General features: G+C 32.3%; 1 protein-coding gene across 2 annotated transcripts in view; it reads right to left on the reverse strand.

Annotated features, from left to right (window-relative positions):
• LOC140055281 (tyrosine-protein phosphatase non-receptor type 5-like) overlaps positions 1-25,259 on the reverse strand; it is a 56,657-nt gene that overhangs the window by 24,629 nt on the left and 6,769 nt on the right. The window contains exons 1-2 of one of the 2 annotated variants that reach the window (XM_072100579.1): positions 21,896-22,036; positions 18,994-19,094 (exon numbers count right to left, since the gene is read on the reverse strand). In XM_072100579.1, coding sequence (XP_071956680.1) covers positions 18,994-19,056 — 63 coding nt within the window. In that variant the 5' untranslated portion in view covers positions 19,057-19,094; positions 21,896-22,036. Of the gene's footprint in view, positions 1-18,993; positions 19,095-21,895; positions 22,037-25,259 lie in introns of those variants that run through there. The other variant, XM_072100578.1, reaches the window with a different exon arrangement.

The following is a 25,259-nucleotide window of genomic DNA, read 5'->3' on the forward strand; positions in this document are numbered from 1 at the left end:
GATCCGACGTGAAGCGTGTCATTACTCATATCAGCTAGTGTAGCAGTGATTTGTGATTCAATTATCAACAGATAGATTCTACCCCATTCATTATACAATTACTACTTCTACTAAAGTGGCATCCCTCTCTCTGGCATAAATACCACCCCACCCACGACAACAAACCCCATCAGAAGTGCATAACTCTGTTTACTGGTAAATGTACTTGTAGAATTGTTTCATTTATAGGACATTAAATATTTAAATTATTTTTGAATTTGTCATATGCAGAAAACTCATGAATAAAAATAAAATTTTTTAAATGTCATAAATGTCACAATAGAATTATGTACCTTTTTACAGTACATTATTAATAGAAGTTGACATACATTTGCTCAACATCAATATATTGTTGATATGGTGAGTAATAATAATAAGAGAACGCATATGGTACCCCGTTAATAGTGTGTTATTTATTGTACTAGAACTCTTTACACTACATTCACACGGGAGACGGCGCTGTTAAATTCTTTCGGTGAAACGGAGCATAAATGCACCTTTTACTCTTGCTGTCGAGACTGACCGATGTCATAGAACATGAGTTGATAAGAAGATAATGAGATTAATACTTATTATAGGAAGAATCACAGACATAGGGTTTAATAGAACAAAAGTCACTAGGGAAAATTATATTCACCTTAACAAAAGAAATTTGCCCACTCATGAGAAAAGTTTATTAGCACTAAACTAGCCCTGATATAGGCTAGTTGGGTGGGGGGGGGGGGGGACTATACCCGGGGAAACCTTAGTGCAGGAAAAAAAAATTATTAGTAAGCATTTCTTGTAAAACTTATCTGAACTGGCTAGAGAGAGGACTACATCCAGACCAAAAGTCAATACTGGGACTATACCCAGGGATATAGTCCATGGGATTTAGACTTTTAACTCACACAAATTGCAAGAAAAGGTTTTTTTGATGAAATGTGTTCTTTAGACCCTACTGAACACATTTATCAACGTTAGGACATTTTTCGACAACAGGAAGTAGCCTAATTTGCATAATTAAAAATGGCGGCCATTTTTAATAACGTACTCTGTATCTTGGAAACCGCTAGTCACAGATACTTAATTATGGTGTCAAAATCGTTAGAATATATGTTTTTATATTCACTTTAATGAAAAAGTTTGTCCAAAAATGAATGGAAGTGCTATTTCTAACATTATTGACCTTTGACCTTGATTTATCATATCTCAGCAACCACTAATCGGAGATATACAAATTAGGGCTTAAATTGTTCAGAAACTACACATTTATATCCAGTCTAATGGCATGTTTTTGCAAAAAATGGCGGATTCTAACATTATTGACCTTTGACCTTGATTTATCATATCTTAGCAACCACTAATCTGAGAGACACACAATATGGCTCAAACTGTTTAGAAACTACATATTTATATTTAGTCTAATGGCATGTTTTTGCAAAAAATGGCCGATTCTAACATTACTGACCTTTGAACTTTGCACTACATAAAATCGCATAACTTTGAAAATATTGTACATATGAAATTATTTTTAGTGTCAAATTATTCAGAACATACATGTTTCTATAGAGTCCAATGACACATTATGTCCAATAATGACCTATTGTATGGTTATTAACATTTGAACTATATTTGAAAAGGATTTTTAAACCCGGAATCTTCTTCATGTAGGCATTCATTAGAACATGTGATTTGGCACTACTTGTTTAGAATATGGTGGTAATTTAAAGTGCATGTAACCAGTTGATTTAAATTAAATTTAAAAACTGAAATATTCACTTTAAAAAAAAATATTAGACTATGTATACATACATTATAGGTTTGGATTATTAATAAATTTTTAATTAGGTCTTACATCTTACTCAGGAGAAAGTTGGTGTTGACACTATTAACAGAGCCAACAAAAATGTAGTTTTTTTTATGATATATTGTACATACTTTAAATAGGCCATGCCATTTTGCAGGTTTATTAACGTTTTTTCAAGTTAGTAATTTATTTTTTGATCAAATTAAATTGCCATTAAATGGCATATTCAAAAAACAAATTTCTAAAGATTATTTAGTTTATATTTTGCTAAGGATAGCATCACTCTTGAGGGCATTCTTTTAGGTTGAAACATAGTCTTATTAAGAAGGCATTTTCTACTAATAGACGCATTGTTGACAACTGGAATTTTAAAAGATCGATATTAATGCAACATATTTAGTTTAGTTTAATTAATTGGCTATCGAGACTCATAATTAGGCTGACCACCACTTGCAATATTTTCGCCGTATACAGTAAAAACCTCAGTTTCTTATGGAATTTATTTATTTATTTCAATAACCATATACAGTACGACTACTAGTCGTGTATAGTTTTTAACCTTTTATAACTTGTTTTTGTACTTTTTTTATGTGAATGTATTGTGTATGTACCATGTTTCTATCTGGTTTAATTTTTACCATTTTTTAACCATCAATTTTAATGCTTTTAATATTATATAAATATATTGTAATTCAGCTTCAGCTGCGAAAACGATAAGAAATAAAATAAACAAACGTGTAAACTTGTAGGCAGTTTATGGATGAATGCAATAGTTTATGCTTATAAATTTAATGTACCATGGCCTACTTTAAACAAAACATAATAAGTCAACATTGCAACTCTTACATTTTAGAGTGCCAAATCACATGTTCTAATGGATGTCCACATGAAGAAGATTCCGGGTTTAAAGGCTTTTCAAATATAGTTCAAATGTTAATAACCATACAATAGGCCATTATTGGACATAATGTGTCATTGGACTCTATAGAAACATGTATGTTCTGAACAATTTGACACTAAAAATAATTTCATATGTACAATATTTTCAAAGTTATGCGATTTTATGTAGTGCAAAGTTCAAAGGTCAATAATGTTAGAATCGGCCATTTTTTGCAAAAACATGCCATTAGACTAAATATAAATATGTAGTTTTTGAACAGTTTGAGCCATATTGTGTGTCTCTCAGATTAGTGGTTGCTAAGATATGATAAATCAAGGTCAAAGGTCAATAATGTTAGAATCCGCCATTTTTTGCAAAAACATGCCATTAGACTGGATATAAATGTGTAGTTTCTGAACAATTTAAGCCCTAATTTGTATATCTCCGATTAGTGGTTGCTGAGATATGAGAATTCAAGGTCAAAGGTCAACTTATTCTCCAAACTCAATCTTCTCAAACTCTCGGACATTAACCTATCCCAGCAAGGTGTCTTTGTTTTTTTGGCCACTCACTCACTTCTCCCTTGCCATCTAAACGACCTTTTCGCTCCTAATAATACCGTTCATAAATATTATACTAGAACAAGAAATAACATATATATCCCTAACCATAACACCAATTATTTTCAACATAGCATTAGATATTCTGGACCTCTATTGTTTAACAATTTACCCCCCTCAATTTCCTGTGCTGCCAACCGCTATTCATTTAATAATAACATAAAAAATTACCTTTTGTCTCATTACTGATCGATATGATTGATATGGTCGTTTTTTCCATGTTCCGTGACTTGCTATCTTTATTATTCAATTGTCATCATATTCGCTATATGCCATGCAGCTGTACTTTTTTCTGTTCTTTTTTTATTTTTTATTCCAACTTTTATCTACTGGTTTTATATATATTTTGTATTTCTTTATTGTCTAATTAATTTATTTTCTTTATTTATATATTTTTTTTTTTTTTCTTCTCTTATTTAAATATTTTGTAAAGGCAATCCCGTCACAAGATTGTAATCTTTTTGGGATTTGCCTTCGTCCATTTTCTTGTTTTATCACTTGCCATTTTGTTTTTGTTACTTTTGTCTTTTGGACGTGAATAAATGTTCCTTGAATTGAATTGAATTGAAGGTCAATAATGTTAGAAATAGCACTTCCATTCATTTTTGGACAAACTTTTTCAATAAAGTGAATATAAAAACATATATTTTAACGATTTTGACACCATAATTAAGTATCTGTGACTAGCGGTTTCCAAGATATAGAGTACGTTATTAAAAATGGCGGCCATTTTTAATTATGCAAATTAGGCTACTTCCCGTTGTCGAAAAATGTCCTAACGTTGATAAATGTGTTCAGTAGGGTCTAAAGAACACATTTCATCAAAAAAATCTTTTCTTGCAATTTGTGTGAGAAAAGGGTCATTTTTTAGCTAAATCCCATGGACTAATATGCCTGTATGTGAAATCAGACATAGTAGAAAGGGATTAGACCAGAAGTGGGATTACACCCGAGGATATGGTATTAACGAAAATTCTAATTGGTTTGAGAAAACTTGAAAATTCATCAGAATCAGAATTGCTTTTGCAACAACATTATTCTGAATAACAGTCACAATTAAAGTCAGCGAACATACTGCACAAACTAAAATTAAATTGTTATTCATTCTTTATACGTGCACTATCGAAATCGTTCAACCATATCATACTCGTAATGAAATGACATCAGCAATATTGCTATGGTTACCAACATCATTATCATAGTACTAATCATTTTTTATCATCCTTGACAACTGCTTTATTCATTGTTTGAATTTTCAATTTGTATTTTGCTTACAGGAATATTAAATGTAAGACATAATGAATTCTTTCATATTCATAATAAATTAACATTATTGTGAAAAGAAACTGTTCTCATAAATGTAGCACAAGTAAATGCAGCATAATTTGGATAAGATTAAAATGTCTTTATTATGTATACAACATTGAGGATAGATTACTTAAAACAAACTTAAAACAATTGATTATTTTGTTTGTCTAAACATAATAATATACAGACAAAATACGCAAAACTATCCTTCCTATGGCCCTGTTTCTGCTGCCAACTAAATACCGTATATTATACGGTATTTTTTGAATACTGTATATATACGGTATATTTTTGGCAGCAGAAACTGCGCTCATAAAAAATATACCGTATTTTGTATACCGTATTTTCCCCACAAAATTTGTGGATAAAATACGGTATTTACAAATTTATACCGTATTTTTTGTACCCGTTTCTGCTGCCAATAAAAAATACCGTATTTTTTTTTTACATGACAAAAGGTCAACATTTGTGTTTTTATTTTCTGTCGCTGTCAGCTGCTTTACACACGTGTATAGATATATTCGGCGAAAATGTGGAGCGAAGACGTCACAGTTTTACTAAATAAATGTGTGTGGGGAAGCTAAAATGTCTGGCCAACTAAAAGGTAATAAAAGGGACAACCACATTTATAAAGACATTTCTAAAAAAAATAAAGCAGGAGTATGGAATAGACTTGTCTCCAAAGCAAGTAAACTCAAAGCTGAAGAGCCTGCGAAAGCAGTACAACATTGCAAAATACAATAACTCGGGGAGGGAACGAATTAATTGTCCCTATTACGATGTTTTCTGTACTCTCACAACATCTCTATCACAAGGGCTAGGCTGTTGAAAGTGAGACGTAAAACTTCCTTTATTGCGACTTTTAATTATCGATCAAATAAATGAATGGCAATTTGGGTAAAAAAGATGAAATTTAACACGACCACCCAAGAAGTATTGTTAGCAGAAACGGGGTAATAAAAAATACGATATAAAAAATACCGTATTTTATACCGTATTTTTATACCGTATTTTGAGCAGTTGCAGCAGAAACAGGCCCTAAGACGGAGAAAAATGGCAAGACGTCCTAGTTGTTTTGTTTTACTGCAAAACAAGAGGACTACTGATGATGGTGATATATAAACTTTATTTAGACATAAGACTGATGAACAGCACAACTCGTTCAATTGAACATTATTGTTTTTATACAAGTTCGTGATTTTACAAAAAAAATTAAACACCATATAAATACGAAAAAGACAAAAATTTGAAAAGAAAATGACAGCAGAATCCCTTCCATCGGACACCCCCTATTTAGGGGGCACCATACTGGTACTTCCTGCGTAAACGGGAACCCCTATCCAAGTGTCTCTTTTATACGGATTCTACTGTTGTACATAATAAATGTTTGCTGTATATATTTATATACAGTAGAAACTCGTTTCATTACTTTGCAAAGATAATTGAATTGGAATTTTGGGCCACCCCTGTTGATAAGACACCGATATTAAGGAGACACTTAACCGAGAAATGAAGGGCAGTATAATGTTTTACCACTACAGGCAACCTTGTACTGTACCTACATTCAAATTTGTTTTTAAAATGGTTAAAATATATTAAAACTAATATTAAAATATATCAGAAAGCATAAAATGAGAATCGTAAATTAATAATAATTTTGTGAAAAATAAAAAAAACAAACAAAGCAAAACATATGAAAGTGAAAGATTAAAAAACGGTAAATTTTCTAAAAATAATTTTCAGTGCTGAATAGACAATTCAATTCTATTGAATGACTGTAAAGTCATTTAGTTTGAAATATTCACACATTCAAAAACACATTTACATTACAAATTGAGGAAAAACAAGATGACTTGACACAATAATATACCTGTAAATGTGCCATATTTAACACATTTGCGTTCCCTCATTACATAATGTAGTATGCCCTTACATAGTACGTGATACTGGCAACTATCAAACTATAAGACTTTAGGCTTGCAATTAAAATGTTGGCTTATGGTATTTGTGTGTAAAACATATGTGCCAATATTTGGTAGAGAAAATGTTGTATTTTGTATTTTGCAGAGTATTGTCTACTGATCATGTACACTTATGTATCAAATGCTAGACATCTTCACAAAATTACCATAACTAGATGGTACGCTCGCTTCGCTCGCGTACCATCTAGGTCGTGCCCACAGATGGTTCTCGAATACACAGTAATTTCAGCGTAACAAAACTGGCGATTTCAAATGTACGTACCGCAGGACTATATACATTATCGTTTACAGAAACGAATAAATAGACACGATGATTTATGTAGTCAACTAAAATTAGCACCCTGGGAATTACTTCCCAAGGAGAAACTTATCACAAAATGAGTCCAAGTTTTTGATTTGGACTCATTTAAAGAAACCTAATTTGTGTTTTGTATGTAACATTAGAGTTCAGGGATGGGAAAGCGGATAGGTACAAAGAGGAACAATTTAAAAAAATATTCTTTATCCACTCAGTAACGAAATATTTTGTTCATGTTTTATAGGCCTATAAATAATATACCTCTAAATACAGTAAAACATTTGCAATTTAATACTTTTTTTATTTTATTTATTTATTTATTTATTTTAAATATTCATTGTACACTAATTTTCCCCGTGTATGGCAAGAGATTCCTAATTATATTAGAGAACATTCTTTATTTAGTTTAGTTAAAACTGTCACTGTCATAATCGATTGAAATATTAAAGTACCATGTCACGATACACCACTACGACGTTTATATTTGGTAATTATTAATTAATACAAACGTTGAGAAAGAACTGTCAGTATAAAGTTTATTTGTATATAATAATGTGTTTATATATCTAACAGTAGAGCCTATCCACAATCTCGCAAGTTTATTCTCAAAGGGCCCATATATTTACCTACCGTATGTGTTAAACCAAGGGCTCATAAATTTACCTACAGTACTTGTGTTAAACCAAACTCTGGCAGACTGAGAGATTGGGATGTTCCATTCATCGCAAATCAATAGATTTGTATAATCGTATATTAAATCTATCAAAATAGTATTTTTTAAAGAAAATCGGCCTGTCTTCAACATTATGATGGTGTACTCTTGCTGTTCAACCGGTTTTCAGCTATTAAAAACAATTATCGTAGGAGGAGATAGGAAAATGCGAAGCCTCCTCGCATTTTTGTGGCGGGTATTTTTCAAGATGGACATCCATTAGACAGTGTATACCACGGTCGGAAAACACCCCTATTTGGGGCAAATCGTTGAACCTAAATTCGTTTTAATCGTCAATAACTAATTATCTAACTTAATTCAATTAGTAAACAGGGTTACATCAGGTGGTTAAAATCAGTACCGAAAGTACGAACCAACTTTATATACCATCGAGTAAAAATTCTAGAAGTAAGGCGCGATTTACCGAATTTTGCCCTTACGTAAATTTATATATAGATACAAAAAAGATAGTCTGATTGCTCAAACACAAAACCTGAAGAAGTGATGTTTTTAGAGTTTGTATAAATTATACATTTATAATAATGGTTGTATTACATTACTATTAGTGGTCGTGGGTTTTATTCATTAGAAAATTACTTTAACATAAAGCGGTAAAAAAAAAGAAGAGCAGTAGAGTGTTGGTCTTTGTTGGTATACAATAGGAGCTATAAAATAAGAATAACAAAAATGATCTTGGCAATACTACAGTTAAATCCCTAAACTAGACAGACTTATTATTTAAATTAGACTATACAACCACCTATACATATCCTTTCACTTTTTCTATTTAGTCTATTTGTCTTTATTTATTTATTTATTTATTTATTTATAGTCTATTACAATTAAAAAAACAAATAACAATTTCATTTCACACATAAGAACTTTATATGTTGGAACATAATTATAAATGCAGTGTACATATGGTAATAACAACAGATAATGATTGTTGACTGCTATCACCTACATATCCTTTCACTTTTTATCTATTTAAAACAAAGATTGTCTTCATTTATAGTCTATTACAATTCAACAAACAAATAACAATTTCATTTCACACATAAGAACTTTCTCGCCCGTATTCTTAAACCGGACTTTAGTTGTAGTTTGAAGTTCGACTTGAAAAAGTTGTAGTTCGAGCTATTACTTCAAATTCGATTCAAAAACAAAGTAGTCGAAGTTTGCAGTTCGACTTAATGAAGTCAAGCTTTTAGTCGAGTTGCACACGTCTGGGTAACAAAGGCTATACATTGGCCAATGACAAGAGAGTATTTGAGGAGCAGACGAAATTTTGCGCATTGATATCACTTTCCATTTTCTTGCAACACTTTTTACGCATCAGGACTATATACATGAAAAGTAATTTTAATCGTTAATTATTGGAACAAGATCAGTATCAATTTAACAGTGAAGTACTTTTGATTAACAACTAACAAAATATTCAAAATATATTCAGGAACCATGGCAGTACGGTAACTTTTATATTTTCTAGGCCCCCAACAAAGTATGATCGCGACGAACCACGCACTTCATCGCATGACAAGAAAGCGCTAGGCCCCCTCAACATTCCATCGCGTGGTGAATTTCCGCATCTGCCATTGTCGCTATGGCGTGACGTAGCGCAAAGAAAATAATGTAATTTGTATACGGTTGTAAATAAAGATTATTTTCATTATTATAACTTATACCAATGTATACTTGATTAAGCTAATATAAAAATAGATATTTCATTTTTCAATATCTGGCCAATATAACAACTCAATGACTGTTACGTTTTTCATAAACATCGTTTAAAAACCATTTAGTTGACCATTTAAAAAAATTGATCAAAATTCGTCTCGATTTAGTCGAGGTTGGCCTGAATTAGTCGGCGATTTAGTTGAAGTTCGGTTTATGAATTAAAATGACGTCATTTTAAAAGTTTTAGCTCGAACTACGACTAAAGTCCGGTTTAAGAATACGGGCGTATATGTTGGAACATAATTATAAATTCAGAAAAGTGTACATATGGTAATAACAGGTAAAGATTGTTGACTACAACAACATATCCTTTCACTTTTTCTATTTAAAACAATTCTTCATTTATGGTCTATTACTATTCAACAAACAAATAACAATTTCATTTCACTATAACCTGTATATGTTGAACACATGATACATAGAGAATGGTTTACATATGGCATGAGCTGCTTTAACCTTACTTAACAATAACAGGTAATGACCAGGCAATGACGTCAACACAGGTTGATTTAGACACCTGGTTAAACAGAAACAAGTGGTACGATATCATCAAAGCAAAGAGACCTCATCTGTACTTTTCAAACACCGTGAAGTCATTTATGCTTCAACTACGGTAAAACCACTAAGCTCTTTTAAACGCGCTTGTTTAATTATGGTTTACAGGCGTTTTGTCAAGTATCGGAATATAGGAACGATATCCAATGTAATTAGTTTGTGTTGAAAACGTATCGGGTTTATGGCTAGACTAACTATACAATACAATGAGGTTAGGCTATGCAAACATGCTATAATTGAGAATAGTGTAAAAGGAAAAATATCATTATTAGGGACTATGTCAAAATTATTCTACTGCAGTAATTACATGTTTTACTGCAATATATCATTTTACTTTGTTTCATGTAGCAGTTAATGAGGCAGATATTACAATAAAACAGGGTGCATAATATTTTTTAAAAAATGCTATATCCAGGGAAGAGTCTACCTGTTATAACACTGCAGGTTAAAGGTTAAACCAAAATGTAATTACTGCAGTAACTGCAGGAAAATAATTTTGACATGGTCCTTTACTATGCTAATATATTCACCTAGTTCCCCTTATTCCTACTCTCTAAGTTAAACTATGTATACAATATCATTTCGACATAGACTTGTTGAATATAGAATAGGTAGTGTGTTCATGCATGGCTGCGGTGTGCCTATTGCATTCTCAGTGGAAACAGGAGGTAACTTAATAGCAGATGGCTGTGTTTCTAGTATATAAATAATAATACACAAATAATATAAATCATCACAAGCTATGAAAAGCATATTAAAAGGTACTGGTACAGCATTTCGCACACATTATATTTCTTGTTTGATTTGAGTAAACAACTATGCAGACACCACCTGTTGCCATTACAGTATAATATGTCCACAAACCTATTATGACAAAATAATGCTTTAAACTACAGTACCTACACCAATATAAGGACAAAAGTGATGACATTTTTGTACGAGATTATAAACATTGAAACAATCGTTTCCCTTGAATACAAAACCGCAAACAAGTAAATAGGTCCAGAAGAACCCATCTATAAACAATGACTGTTCTTTTATTTAAAGATGTATTGTCCCCCTGAAAAAAATAATTCTTACAAAAATGTTTGTTGAATATTCCATTTTAATGTAATATAATAGTTATCCACTTTGACCAAAAATTGGATTGAAAAGAAATGTATTTACCTGAAAAAAATGTAATTTCAAGCAAAAAATGGTCAAATTGGCTGCCAGCTCAATGGATTTTTGGTTGAATTAAACCATTTATTTTGCCATATTATGAGTGAAAACATGATTTGTTTTCTGGTTTTTTTTCTAAGGAAGTTATTAACTTTATTAAAACTACAAAATAACATGTTCAAAGTCTGATTTAATTAATCTTAATTTTTCATGTTTTTGGGGGACAATACATCTTTAAAGCTATATTGTCCCCTGAAAAAAATAATCTTTCAAAATTATTTTTATTTTTAAATGTTATATGCCATTTTAATGTCACAAAATAGTTTTCCACTTTGACCAAAAATTGGACCAAAATTATTTACATGAAAAAACTGTAACAAAAATAGTCAAATTGCCTGGATAGTCAATGTGTTTTTTATTTTGTCTATAAGTGAAAACATTTTTTTTCTACGGAAGTGAACGTGATTAAAACTGCGAAATGACCTATTCAAAGTCTGATTTAATTAATCTTCATTTTTCATCATCTTCACTGTAATTAAAGCAAAAAATAGTCAATGAGATTTAGTTGAATCCTGTTTATTTTGTCTTGTTTGATTAAAACTGCAAAATGGCCTATTTAAAGTTGTTTTTATTAATCTTCATTTTTCATGTTTTTGTGGACAATACATCTTTAAATCACAATAAAATAAATGTACGATATAAAATAGATAATACAAAAATATATATAGATCTATATTATACTGTACTGTCATAAATTATGTGTTTATGTAATCTACATAAAAATTGTGAAACTTTACGATTTTTAAATAAATTATTCAGCATTTTGTAAATTAGATATTAAGCACAAATATTGAGGATATGCGCAAGTGACAGGATACATTTACTCAATATCTTTTGAAATTACTTTGTCACCTATAACCTAATACATTTATTCCAGGTTGCTTGCATTTCTATACATACGGTACACTACTGTAGCTTTTTTATGAATTGGTATAGGCACATGAATTGTTTAAACCATAGGTCCAATGTACACAGTTATAACCTGTGTGGACTTTAAAGAACCCAGTTTATCATTTGAGACAAGTAGTTACCCAGGTGAACTGGTTCACAAAATATCAGAGGATTACCACCTATCTGACAGGACAGTGATATTGGTATTCCTTTACTATATGTTGCTAAAGACATAAAATAAATAAATAAAAATAAAACCAGTAAATATCATCTTTGATCAAGCTTAGCCTCAAAATATTTGTTGTTCATACAAGTTTAATATTATATTTTAAATTACTTAAAAAACTGGTGACAATAATATCATTGCATTGCATTTCCTTGCTCACTTATTGCAAATGAGCCGATTCTTGGTACTGTATCTAAATGTGCCCGGTATCATAGGCCCTTCCAGTTTAGCCTAGTGAGTTAACTGATATTCAGGGGCCCTCTTTAATAAATATAAAAATACATTGCAACAATTAAAAATAACAAACGGTTTAACACTTAAACTGTCCATGAACATTGAATTTTCCTAGGCTCCAGTATGGTACTGGAAAACTATTTTCATAGTGGAGATACAGTTTACTGAGGTTCTGGTGCACATAAAATAGGTAGTGCGATCACTAATAACACACTCCTAAACTGCCCTTGAGGAGTGTGATTTACAACACGCCTTAATTTGGTAAACTTCTACGCACGAAAATACAAACAGCACACCTACAGCACCCCTGAATGTATTGAGGAGTGCAATTTGTAGCACACCTATAATATTCAAAAGACAACGCCTGGAAAGGGATGTGGAAAGGAATTAATAGCCACAACCTAAAATGTACTTAACCTCCCTTTAAAACTTTTGAATCCATTTTGGTAAAACTTTGCTTTATTAAACTGCAACACTTATCACACCCACTATCAGGGCTTAATCAACTCAAACTGGGGATGAAGTACTTTGCAACATATAAATTAAAGATTACTGATAACTGTATCTAATGATAAACTACCCACCATTTTGAGGCAATCAACTGACGGTTTTAATGTTTGGAATATTATATAAATCTTCACTTTACTTAGTAGTGTGTGGGTGTCAATTAATAGACCCAGAAAGATATGATAAATAACTTGTTTCATTCTTTCATTGCCTAGAGCTAATTATTGTTGGGAAAAATTATATAAACAGAAGATCTGATTTAATACTATAAAACATAGTTCATGGACTATACCATTTGTGGAGAGGGGTGTTCAATGAAAGTTCTACTTTTTTAGTTATATCTTGCTTTTGGAGGAGAAAGGCTATTGTCAGTTTATCCAGGTAAGCTAGGCACAAAATAGACAAAGCTTTCAAATAAAATCATGTGACGTTGTCTTTGAGTGTTATATCTTGATAAACCGACAATCTTTCTCTTATTAAACAGTAGGTTAAAATATGAATAAAAATAATAATAATGGTATAGTCCATGAATTCCACCCTCAAGTGGATACTTCCAAACATACCATCCATAGCCGTTTTAATCAAACAGATACCACTTAAACATACAGTATATTACTGTATGTTTCGCAGCCATTACAAAGATACTGTACAACACTGTAAAATAACATACTGTAGTGGTAAATTCTTAAAGAGCTATTTGTTAACTGTATTATACAATATATTACTTGCACTAATAATATGAAACCAAAAGTTACAAAAAACATAAATAAAATAAAAATATTATTATATTCACAACTAATAAATTAGTGTGACAGTTGAGAAAAAAACACTGTAGTTACTCAATATATATATCATACTGTATGTATTATCCAATAATATTGACATTTTTGTATAAAATCATATCATCATATCAAAAAGATTCCCGTATCTATATTGTACAGTGATCATATGCAAACTCTGTTATATACAAAACATGTTAACATGTGACACCTGTATTATATATTAGGCCATAAGCCTAACTGAAACTTAACATGTTACAGGCACCACATGTGATGTGACACAGTATATAGAATCTGCCTATGATACTGTACAATGCCATATATGGAGATACAGTACAGAGAATCTGGTGTTCAAAACTATATTTTCCACTAAAACATTCATGACAATGGCTCGTGCGTTTAAAATCATATTTTCCCTTTTCAAAATCATTTCGGTTCTATTACTCTCCTATATTCAATAAATCAATTTTGTTTTGTGAAAAGTGAGACAAACACAATTGCAAGCGACGACAAAAACAAACCGCTGTATGACAGGCCAACAATGATTCATAACACATCAGAAATATTTATTATCATAATACATTTTAAATTTATCTAATTATGAGCAGATTAAATTTCCTTAAAACATGGCAGTATTCGTTTTCAAATTAATTGCGTATGATTTAATTTTGCTAGCATTAAGTGAACAATTCACTTAGTAACTAATGGCGAAAAACCAAACAATGGACAGTCAGTTTTCTCCCGATAACGGTTTCTTCTTTTGCGTAAATTATCAATTGAATCATTTTTCTGGCTCTCAGCCAATGAACACAGTCGTGGGTTTTGATCAATGGGAACATTTTCTATGACTGTATTGTGTAAATCTTTTACAAAAATATTGTAAATTAACTGTTTATATTATTGCGGTATGCAAGTTGAAAATAGTCGCGTAATAAAAACATTAAATGAATACAGAGAATGTAAAAAAATTATTTAGTGTGAACCAAATACAGTGAAAAATTAACATAATGGTAATTCTCTTTTTTCTGTGGTCATTACATTCCGAGCGTTAATTTGATACAAGTAATTTGTATCAAAAAGATCCACAGTGCAATCGCCAGAGGCTATCTTCTGCTATATAATCATATTCTTTATGTTTCCAGTTTAGTAAAGCTTAAATAAAATAATTTCAGATTCACCTATACTTCACAGATTCCATGACAGATTTGATTTCTTGTTAAATTTTTAATATTTTTTTACTTAAGTTCTTTTGATGCATCTGTTTTTGAGATGTAATATTTTCTTACTAATGTTTATCATGGGTTTTTATGGTTTTTGGTAATTTCTAGTGATCTAATAATGGTTCACAATTTTTCTCTACTTTTTCTTCTGAACTTACGTCACACACAAAGAAATGACGACGAATGGTATTTCCAAGAAGTCTAAGTATCTCCCGCAAGAAATTCATTACTATTCATCTGTGAAATAACCTGTATCTCAGCGCATTACTTTAAAAGAAAATCTACACTTGATGTTAATACAGTCGAAAGTGTGAACATTAGTGGTGACCTGTATTTATGACGCGTGACATGCAGACATGGACGACGTCTATAAAGCAAGAGACCGCCATCTTCAAGTCATTCATATTCAGAATGCCACCTAACGATTCCTCAATTGCGCATCACACACATTAGGAAAGATTGAAATGACTGAATAATTAATTTTAATTAAAAATAAACATTTTCTTGAATCACTTTAGATAACTGTATACATTCAATTAAAATCTATAATTAATGGTGTAGTCCCAAGGTGCATGAAAACAGATTGCAACAGTGTTTACTACACACATTCAACGGATATGTGGTCACGACACAAATCTAGAACATATTGAATTTCTCATCTGTAAAGCTCTGTCTACACTTTCAAACTTTATTTGACAACAAAATGTGATGTGCCCATATATGGTGTCACATCACTACCATATTTGGGCATATCACTACCAAACTTGGTCACATTTTTTTGTCACATAAAGTTTGATAGGGTAGACAGAGCTTAAGCATACTAGTATCAAGTTTTAATTATAAAAAACAATATGGAAAATGTGGTTTCATTTATTGGGCCTGTTTCTGCTGCAACTGCTCAAAATACAGTATAAAAATACGGTATTTTTTATACCATATTTTTTAGTACCCCGTTTCTGCTAACAATACTTCTTGGGTGGTCGTGTTAAATTTCATCCTTTTTACCCAAATTGCCATTCATTTATTTGGTCGATAATTAAAAATAAAAGAAGTTTTACGTCTCACTTTCAACAGCCTAGCCCTAGTGATAGAGATGTTGTGAGAGCACAGAAAACATCGTAATGGGGACAAGTAATTCGTTCCCTCCCTGAGTTTTTGTCTTTTGCAATGTTGTACTGCTTTCGCAGGCTCTTCAGCTTTGAATTTACTTGCTTTGGAGACAAGTCTATTCCGTACTCCTGCTTTATTTTTTTAAAGAAATGTCTTTATAAATGTGGTTGTCCCTTTTATTACCTTTTAGTTGGTCGGACATTTTAGCTTCCCCATCCCCTCCTTCCCCACACAGATTTATATAGTAAATACTGTGACTTCGCTCCACATTTTCGCCAAATATATCTATACACGTGTGTAAAACAGCTGACAGCGACAGAAAATAAAAACACCATGTTGACCTCATGTCACAGGTAAAAAAAATACGGTATTTTTTATTGGCAGCAGAAAAGGGTACAAAAAATACAGTATAAATTTGTAAATACCGTATTTTATCCACAAATTTTGTGGGGAAAATATGGTATACAAAATACGGTATTTTTTTTATGAGCGCAGTTTCTGCTGCCAAAAAAATATGGTATATATACGGTATATATACGGTATTCAAAAAATACCGTATAAAATACGGTATTTTCTTGGCAGCAGAAACAGGGCCATTGTTCAATTATTAAATTCACTTGATTTAAAGGTACAAGAGCTTTGATATCCAGAAGTAAGAGTAGACACCAAAATTGTTGCATGTATTGTGATGTCATATCACTACCATATTTGGATTATCACTACCATATTTGGGCACATCACACTTTTTTTGTCAAACTAGTTTGAAAGTGTAGCCAGAATTAAAGAATGGGTATTGCTATTGTTATATCATGAGCCGTACATTCTCCTATTAACAATTGAATTTAATAGTTTTTTGGCAAATTTTGTTGTGTGGCCAGAATCAGAGAGCCACCTATTTACATGGCCTAGTCTTCAACATTGGATTCAACATGGAAGCAATGGATTAATTGAATAAAAGATAACTTTACAATACCAGGTGTGTTATAAAACTAACAATGAATATTTTACATTTGTTGTGGAAAATATTTGTTAAGCCTATTGTTGAATAGAGCTTGTGAAAATGATCTCCTCATTCAATGAGTAAACATTATTTGTATAATACATAATCACAATATTATCTATTGTATTCAAGTTTTTGAGTCAACTTTTACACTCAACAATCGGCCAAGCATCTTCAAATTGCAATGATTCGTAGAAATGCTGAAGTCAGCACTTGTCATAACTTGATGAATTAGGAGTGAGTGGGTGCATTACGTCAAAATATTATTTTAAACACAATTACTATACAGTAGGTGGATATGCAACATCTCATTGGTCAATTCTCTTCATATACGTAAAACTTTTATACATAAATGAATGAAAAAATTCATGTAAAATTGTTTTGAAAATTGGAAAATTTAATATAGACATTTATTGTTCAATTTGTTCAAAGACATATATTAAAAATTGTGTTTTATCTTCTTAGGAACATGTGGCCAAGGATTACCAATATTACAATTTAGAAGTAGATGTTCAGAATCACTATCATCCCTTAACATGCTTGAGCTCTTGTACTGACATTAACACCTTTTTGCTTAAGTCAAGATAGTTGTGCCTATCTTTTTTCTTAAAATGGACCTGAAATGGATTTTCGATTTTCAAGAAATTCACACATGTTATTTAAATGTATCAAATTAACACAAACCCATACAAATAAAAACAAAATGTATAGTATTTTGAGTGAAAACGAAATTTTAAGATATCATGGCAAATTAGCGAAAATTACTCACGCCATTGCAATATTCTATTTCAACGGCCGTCGGAAGCCTCTATATTCACGACGTCACATATACACACGATGATATCGAGAGCGTGTATGCCGCCCGATAGTCAGTGAATAATCGACGGCCTGGAAAGATACCTGAAGCGTTGACACTAATACTAATTTATTCAATATCTAATGTTGTTGAAATATAGGTCCCTAAAATGTACTTCGTTTGTTCTAAAACCCGAATTTAGAAGACCTACCTCCTAAACCTTTACTAGGCCTAGGCCCTCAATCCAGCGCGCGGAGTCGATCCACCACCCACATCATGCGGCGAGGCTCAGTTTTATGTGCATCCAAGGACCAAAGCAATATCAACAACTTGCAAAATATGAATAAAATTCGTTTTCGAACTGCCTGATTCGTGACAAATAAATTATCATCTCATATTACTAATTTAATTCTGCTAAACTAAAAACTAAAGAAACTAACACATTTTAGCAGTATAAATTACGAACGATATACAAAATACACGAACGGAAAATATGGATACGCATCATTGCGCACGGAGCTGTATCCCGGACAACGTTGCCAGGCCAACTTCGGTATTGCCAGAAAAAAAACGTTGATTTTAAGATTTTAAATCGTCATTTATACGATGAATAACCGTTTATACGGTAATAATTTTATTTAAAAAAATTCTAAATACATTTCTGCAAATGCACAAGCATTTTTTAGAAAATACTCCATAGATTTCAAGAGTTATAGTCAAAAAACTGCAAATTGTCCATTGGAGGGATAGGAATATATTCGCAAAGTGACGTCACCCGCGAATGTTTTTGGTTTTCAAATGGGGCTTTCCCCAAAAGGGCCAATTTATATTTTGTAACAATATACATTCTAGCAACACCTAATAGCCCCCAAAACATCATTCTAAAATGAAAAAAATCGAAAATCCATTTCAGGTCCAATTTAAGTGAAACTTTATTTGTCAAACCAATATATATATTTTTATATATCTAGTGTGTATGAATTTCTATGATCTGCCAACAACGAATTATTTTCTTGTATGATCATGTTTTTGTCATGCAAGACCAATTTCTGTATTTTTATATTTTTAATTATAAAACAAATATAATACCTTTGTTAACTTAGTTAAGTTGACTGTGTCTTGCTCTGTTTGAACTTTAGCTTCAACAGACATAGTAGTTGGTTACACACACTTACAGTGGTAAACAACACCTACAAAAAAAAGTAGAGAGAAAACAAAATTGTAATATTCATCAATCTAATTTTTGGTTTTTATAAAAAATAAATGTCATAGAACTTCACATAAACCAACAGTGGTGTTAGTAGTCTATGAGCGCCACTTATACCTGGATAAACCAAAAATAGCCTATGCTTTCCTGAGGTATGTACTGATTGCCAAAAAAATACAAGGTGGACTGTACCATTTAGAGAGAGGGGTGTTCAATGAATTTTCTACTTTCGAGTATATCTCGCTCTTCGAGGAGAAATATGGCATTTGTCGGTTTATCCAGGTAAGCTAGGCACGTAATAGACTCAGCTAATTTTTAGTTATTTTTAGTTTTTATAAAAAATAATTGTCATAGAACTTCACATAAACCAACAGTGGTGTCAGTAGTTTGTGAGTGCCACTTATACCTGGATAAACCAAAAATAGCCCATGCTTTCCTGAGGTACTGATATGCCAAAACCATAATTTAGTGAATAGAAATTCAAACAGTGGAAAAACTGCCATATGTTTTTAAATGAAAGGGAGATAGGATTCAATTCTAATGACTGAGTGTATAATTGTCTTATCTTTTTATTTCAATAAGAGAAACGGTATGTTTGTTAATACGTTTTTATTGCCGCCATCAATAGACAAGAATTTTAATAGTGGTTTATTTATCTTTTTAATGATAAATTATATTAATTTAACGTTATCAGCAAATATGACACTAATGACAATAGACCTGATAAGAATCCTTTATTAATAAAATCAATTAACAAAATAGTCCGGATACAAGATAACAGCTAGTCACGCAATGTTAATAATGAACGCATTCTTTAACAAATAAGAACCTTCCCAACAAAGTGTTTCAGTTGAGTTAATTAGTGCATAGAGATATTATAGTGAACTATCTTTATGTAAATACCAATTCATTCTTATAATACAAGATCTATACAGGGGCAGATGTGGAAGTTGTAATGCAAAAGATAGGACATCAAATTAAGCTCAGCCCTTCATTTCATCATTTTTAGGCCCTGGGCTCCCCTATTTAAAAATCCTGGATCCACTAACTGCAAAACATTGTTAAATATTAATGTTTGCTGTTTTAATATTAAAGTAAATTTATGTTTTGATATTTTTAACCATTTCTAAACGTTACCATTAAACAATGATACATCAATAATTTACAACTTGCTTATAGCCAATATACTCAAATCAATTGGAGTGAAAATGTAAAAAAAAGTGGGTTTTTTGTTATTGAATATATAAAATTATATTTATAATTTAGTCCAGTTGAATCCGGTTGCAAGGACGACAAGACTAGCGTTAGCATCAAATACATATTGGTAGTTTGTCATGTGATGTGTGGCTAATTAACATACAAAGATAAACTAGGTTCATAACAGCATAGGTTACGTTTATTGATCACTACTAATAATATACTACAGTAGAACCTGTGTTTTACGTACCCTGATTTTACGTTCCCTCGATTTTACGTACGCTTAAAATAACCGATGACGTCATCATTTTCTTACATTGAGGGCGCAATTTAACAACAACAAAGCACACAAAGCCACAATCATGGCTGTGTGAGGAATTCTGCTGTGTGTGGGGGACAAGCTACGCACGTGCATTCCCCTAAAGCAGCGACTGTTTTTATTGATAGAAAACAATTATATTTTACACTTTATTTAAACATCGCACAGCCTGTATAACTGTACTTTTCTAGTTAGGCCTCACATCTTGCTAGGCCTGCTAGCCTAGCCTGAATAGCCTAGGCCTAGCTAAGCTAGTGACGCATACTGTACACAGTACAGAAGTAGGCAAATACGGCTAGCTACGATCTCTACGTATTTGGGGTCAAGTTAAGGTCAACCTTGATTTTACGAATCCTTTGTTTTACGTACGCCTTTCGGTCCCGTACCGTACGTAAAATGAAGGTTCTACTGTACTGTGATATTCATATGGAAACAAATTGTAGCATTGATAAAAATGATATATGACTGTCACTATGGAGAGTATAAGCATGGACTAGGATAAAAGCTCACTTCTAAATGATAGACTGAATGAATTTCATGCAATAATATGGGCATCTGGGTATACTATTACGTAAATCTTGTGTTTTCACATATACAATTATACAGTGGATATTACCTAAATAGATTAGTAGAACACTGAGTGATAAAAAATGAAATGCATAAATGATACCATTCTGTTTTCCATTCCATATGTATCTGCCAGAAATTATTAGTGGATGGTAAGATGATGTTTGCTTATCATTTAATACCTTTAATTAAAGAATAAATTATAAAATATAACAAATAATATTTATTTTGTTTTTATATATATTGTTTATATATATTTACAACAAATAGGAAAGGAAATATGAAAAAATAAGCTTTATAATTATATTCTGTGAGATAAATTTATATTTTCTTTTAAAATTGGTAAAAATAAACATTGGAAAAATTTCAGTGAGGAAAACATTATTATTGTTGGTGGTCATTGTTAAATTTAATATACAGTAGTATTCCAATTGATGGCTAAAAATATTTTGTCTTTATTTTGATAGTTAATATGCGAATCTAAAAATACCTAAAGTGACCAAATAATACCACAGTATTGGTAAGGCCTACTGTATACAATATCAGTAAGTCTTAATTGTATTGAGAAAAATGAAATAAAAACATATGGAAAAGTATGAATAATTCCAATCCTACCTTTAAATAAGTTAGTAATAAAACCCATACCCACATAGATATCAAAATCTAATCCTATACAAACTAGCGACATATATTAGGCCTACCATTAACTCCTTGCACTCATTAGCCACATCAATGGACAAAAAAAAAACATCAACTCGTATAATATCCGACGATGATGGAAAGCGTTTGCGGTCCAGAGAGTTAATAACGGTGATTAGGATATTTCAAACTCTCCCACATCATTAATGATATGGGTCCCATGTGAATAGCAGCTATAGTAATAAAAAAATAAACAAATCCAAATTGTTCGTGATCACAAGATACGGTATAGTGTTTTCATCTTTGAGGTTTTTATTGTTATCTGTAGAGAAGTGTTTATACATTTTTGATCTTATTTAAATATAAATAGGGTAGTAAATTATTAAATATATTAGCAGGTAAATGAATGGTTTAAATAAATAATAATTTAAATTAAATTAAAAATAATTACACGAACGGATGAACAATTAATTTGTGGATAGCAAAGAGTTGTCATGAATGAAACTAGATCAGATTGATGGACAGATGGGTAGATATATGAATGGATGAATTGAAAAGAACAGCAGATACTGTACATACAACCACTCCATTGGGCCATACTAAGGCAAAACTTTCCTTAAGTGAGAAAACATCTGTTTTGTGCACATGTGGAGATATTGGGACGTGTCCCAGCTCCTTAACTCGACACAGGTTTGATGGTTTCTAAGGGCCTGTTCGTAGGGGTTGAAAATACCAGCTTATTCCCGATTTCCGTTCGCGTGATCAAATTAACCTTTGCCTCAGGCTACAAAAAATTTGAGGCAAAATGTTCACCAAATTTGCAGGTTATTTCAGCGATAATCCAATTATACTCGGCCTTCGAGGATAATAAATCTCCGATAGAGGCAATGTGTCAAATTTTGACAAACGTTCGCTGCCTAGGCCCGTCATTTCTCCTACGAAGCTCTTCCATACACGCTTCGAGAGCGATCGTCAGCTGGTGCTGTCCTTGTTGGTGTAGACCGCTTAGTAGGCCTAGCTGGTCGGTGGTGTTTCGTGTAACATTGGGCTCAAATTCTTCGTCAAGGAGTAAAATAATGGTCGTCAGGAGAAGGCATATTTCGGCAGGATTATCGGCGTTAAGAGGCATAAGGTTTGTCGCAAGGATAAGCAGTGTAAAAGGTAGCAAGTAATTGTTATTGTAAAGAAAGATCGCGAGTAAAAAATATACAACACGAAACTAGCGTGCGAAAATGGGGTCGTAGGTTGTAAAGACAACTGACCTTAAAACGTAATTTCCGGTTTGTGATTCGTCGATTAAGCAAATAAGTGGTTAAATATTTCAAGTACGAACAACGCTCAATTTATAACCCGAGGCATGGGTGAAATTAAGCGCTTATTTTAACCACCGTACGAACACGACCCAGGTCCTGGTGACGACCAATAACACATCGATTGATCTAGCTTCGTCGTCAATCCTTGGTCGTTGCAAATCAAAGCTCCATATTGTCAACTTTAGGAGACAACATTATAAAAATAGGTATTCTACTATAGAGACCGCTCATTATGTAAAGCCCCTTATTTTCTCTAAATTGTTAAGTGTATTCATAATCTTATCTGCATGAACCCCATGTCATGTAATCTTAAACTGACAGAGCTACAGTACATTTAAACTTAATCTCTTTAACTAACTCTGGCATTTATTAAATTAGTTTCACATCAAATTGAATTGATTAGGGCACAGCTCTAGGCTCAACAAACTCTTTCAATCCTACAATTATGAAAAACGCCCCTCTGACATAATCAATGTTTGACTGCACCATATTGGTAATAATTAAATCAATCATTGAAAGTTTATAAGTTTGGGCATCAATAAAGTGGATTGCTTGCCCTTGGACAAGTTGCCAATGTTGATCACCTGAAATTATTATTGGAAAACCTTTGTCATACATTTTACAACTGTGCAATGGTGAAACGCTGTACCCGACTTTTATAATCCCACATGAGAGCGTGGCTAGCTCACAGACGATACCACTCTTTCCTAGGGAGTTATGGTACTTTTGTTTTTTACTCAGAAGAGAAAGACCAATTTCAGTTTATCTAGGTAGGCCTAAGCTAGGCACAAATTAACAATAGCCACTATAACAACTACAGTAGTTCAAGGCGACACTCGTAATAAGGCGACACTCTTAATAAGGCAACACTCTTAATAAGGCGACACTCTTAATAAGGCGACACTCGTAATAAGGCGACACTTGTAATAAGGCGACACTCATAATAAATTGACACTCGTAATAAATTGACACTCGTAATAAGGCGACACTCGTAATAAGGCGACACTCGTAATAAGGCGACACTCGTAATAAGGCGACACTTGTAATAAGGCAACACTTGTAATAAGGCAACACTTGTAATAAGGCGACACTCGTAATAAGGCGACAATAGTAATAAGGCCACATTCATAATAAGATGACACTCGTATAAATAAGGCAACACTCTTAATAAGGTGACACTCATAATAAATTGACACTCGTAATAAGGCAACACTCGTAATAAGGCAACACTCGTAATGAGGCAACACTCTTAATAAGACAACACTCGTAATAAGACGACACTTGTAATAAGACGACACTTGTAATAAGGCAACACTCGTAATAAGGCAACACTCGTAATAAGGCAACACTCGTAATAAGGCAACACTCGTAATAAGGCAACACTCGTAATAAGGCAACACTCTTAATAAGGCGACACTCGTAATAAGGCCACATTCATAATAAGATGACACTCGTAATAAGGCAACACTTGTAATATAAGGCGACACTCGTAATAAGGCCAGTGCACTCATAATAAGATGACACTCGTAATAAGGCCACACTCATAATAAGGCCACACTCGTAATAAGATGACACTCGTAATAAGGCAACACTCGTAATAAGGCCACACTCGTAATAAGATGACACTCCTCGTAATAAGGCAACACTCGTAATAAGGCGACACTCATAATAAAATGACACTCGTAATAAGGCAACACTCATAATAAGACGACACTTGTAATAAGGCCACATTCATAATAAGATGACACTCGTAATAAGGCAACACTCATAATAAGGCGACACTTGTAATAAGGCAACACTCGTAATAAGGCAACACTCGTAATAAGGCAACACTCGTAATAAGACGACACTCGTAATAAGGCAACACTCATAATAAGATGACACTCATAATAAGGCGACACTCGTAAAAAGGCGACACTCGTAAAAAGGCGACACTCGTAAAAAGGCGACACTCGTAAAAAGGCGACACTCGTAATAAGGCAATACTCGTAATAAAATGACACTCGTAATAAGGCAACACTCGTAATAAGGCAACACTCGTAATAAGGCAACACTCGTAATAAGGCAACACTCGTAATAAGGCAACACTCGTAATAAGGCAACACTCGTAATA

The sequence above is a fragment of the Antedon mediterranea genome, chromosome 7 (assembly GCF_964355755.1).
Source record: "Antedon mediterranea chromosome 7, ecAntMedi1.1, whole genome shotgun sequence".
NCBI lineage: Eukaryota > Metazoa > Echinodermata > Crinoidea > Comatulida > Antedonidae > Antedon > Antedon mediterranea.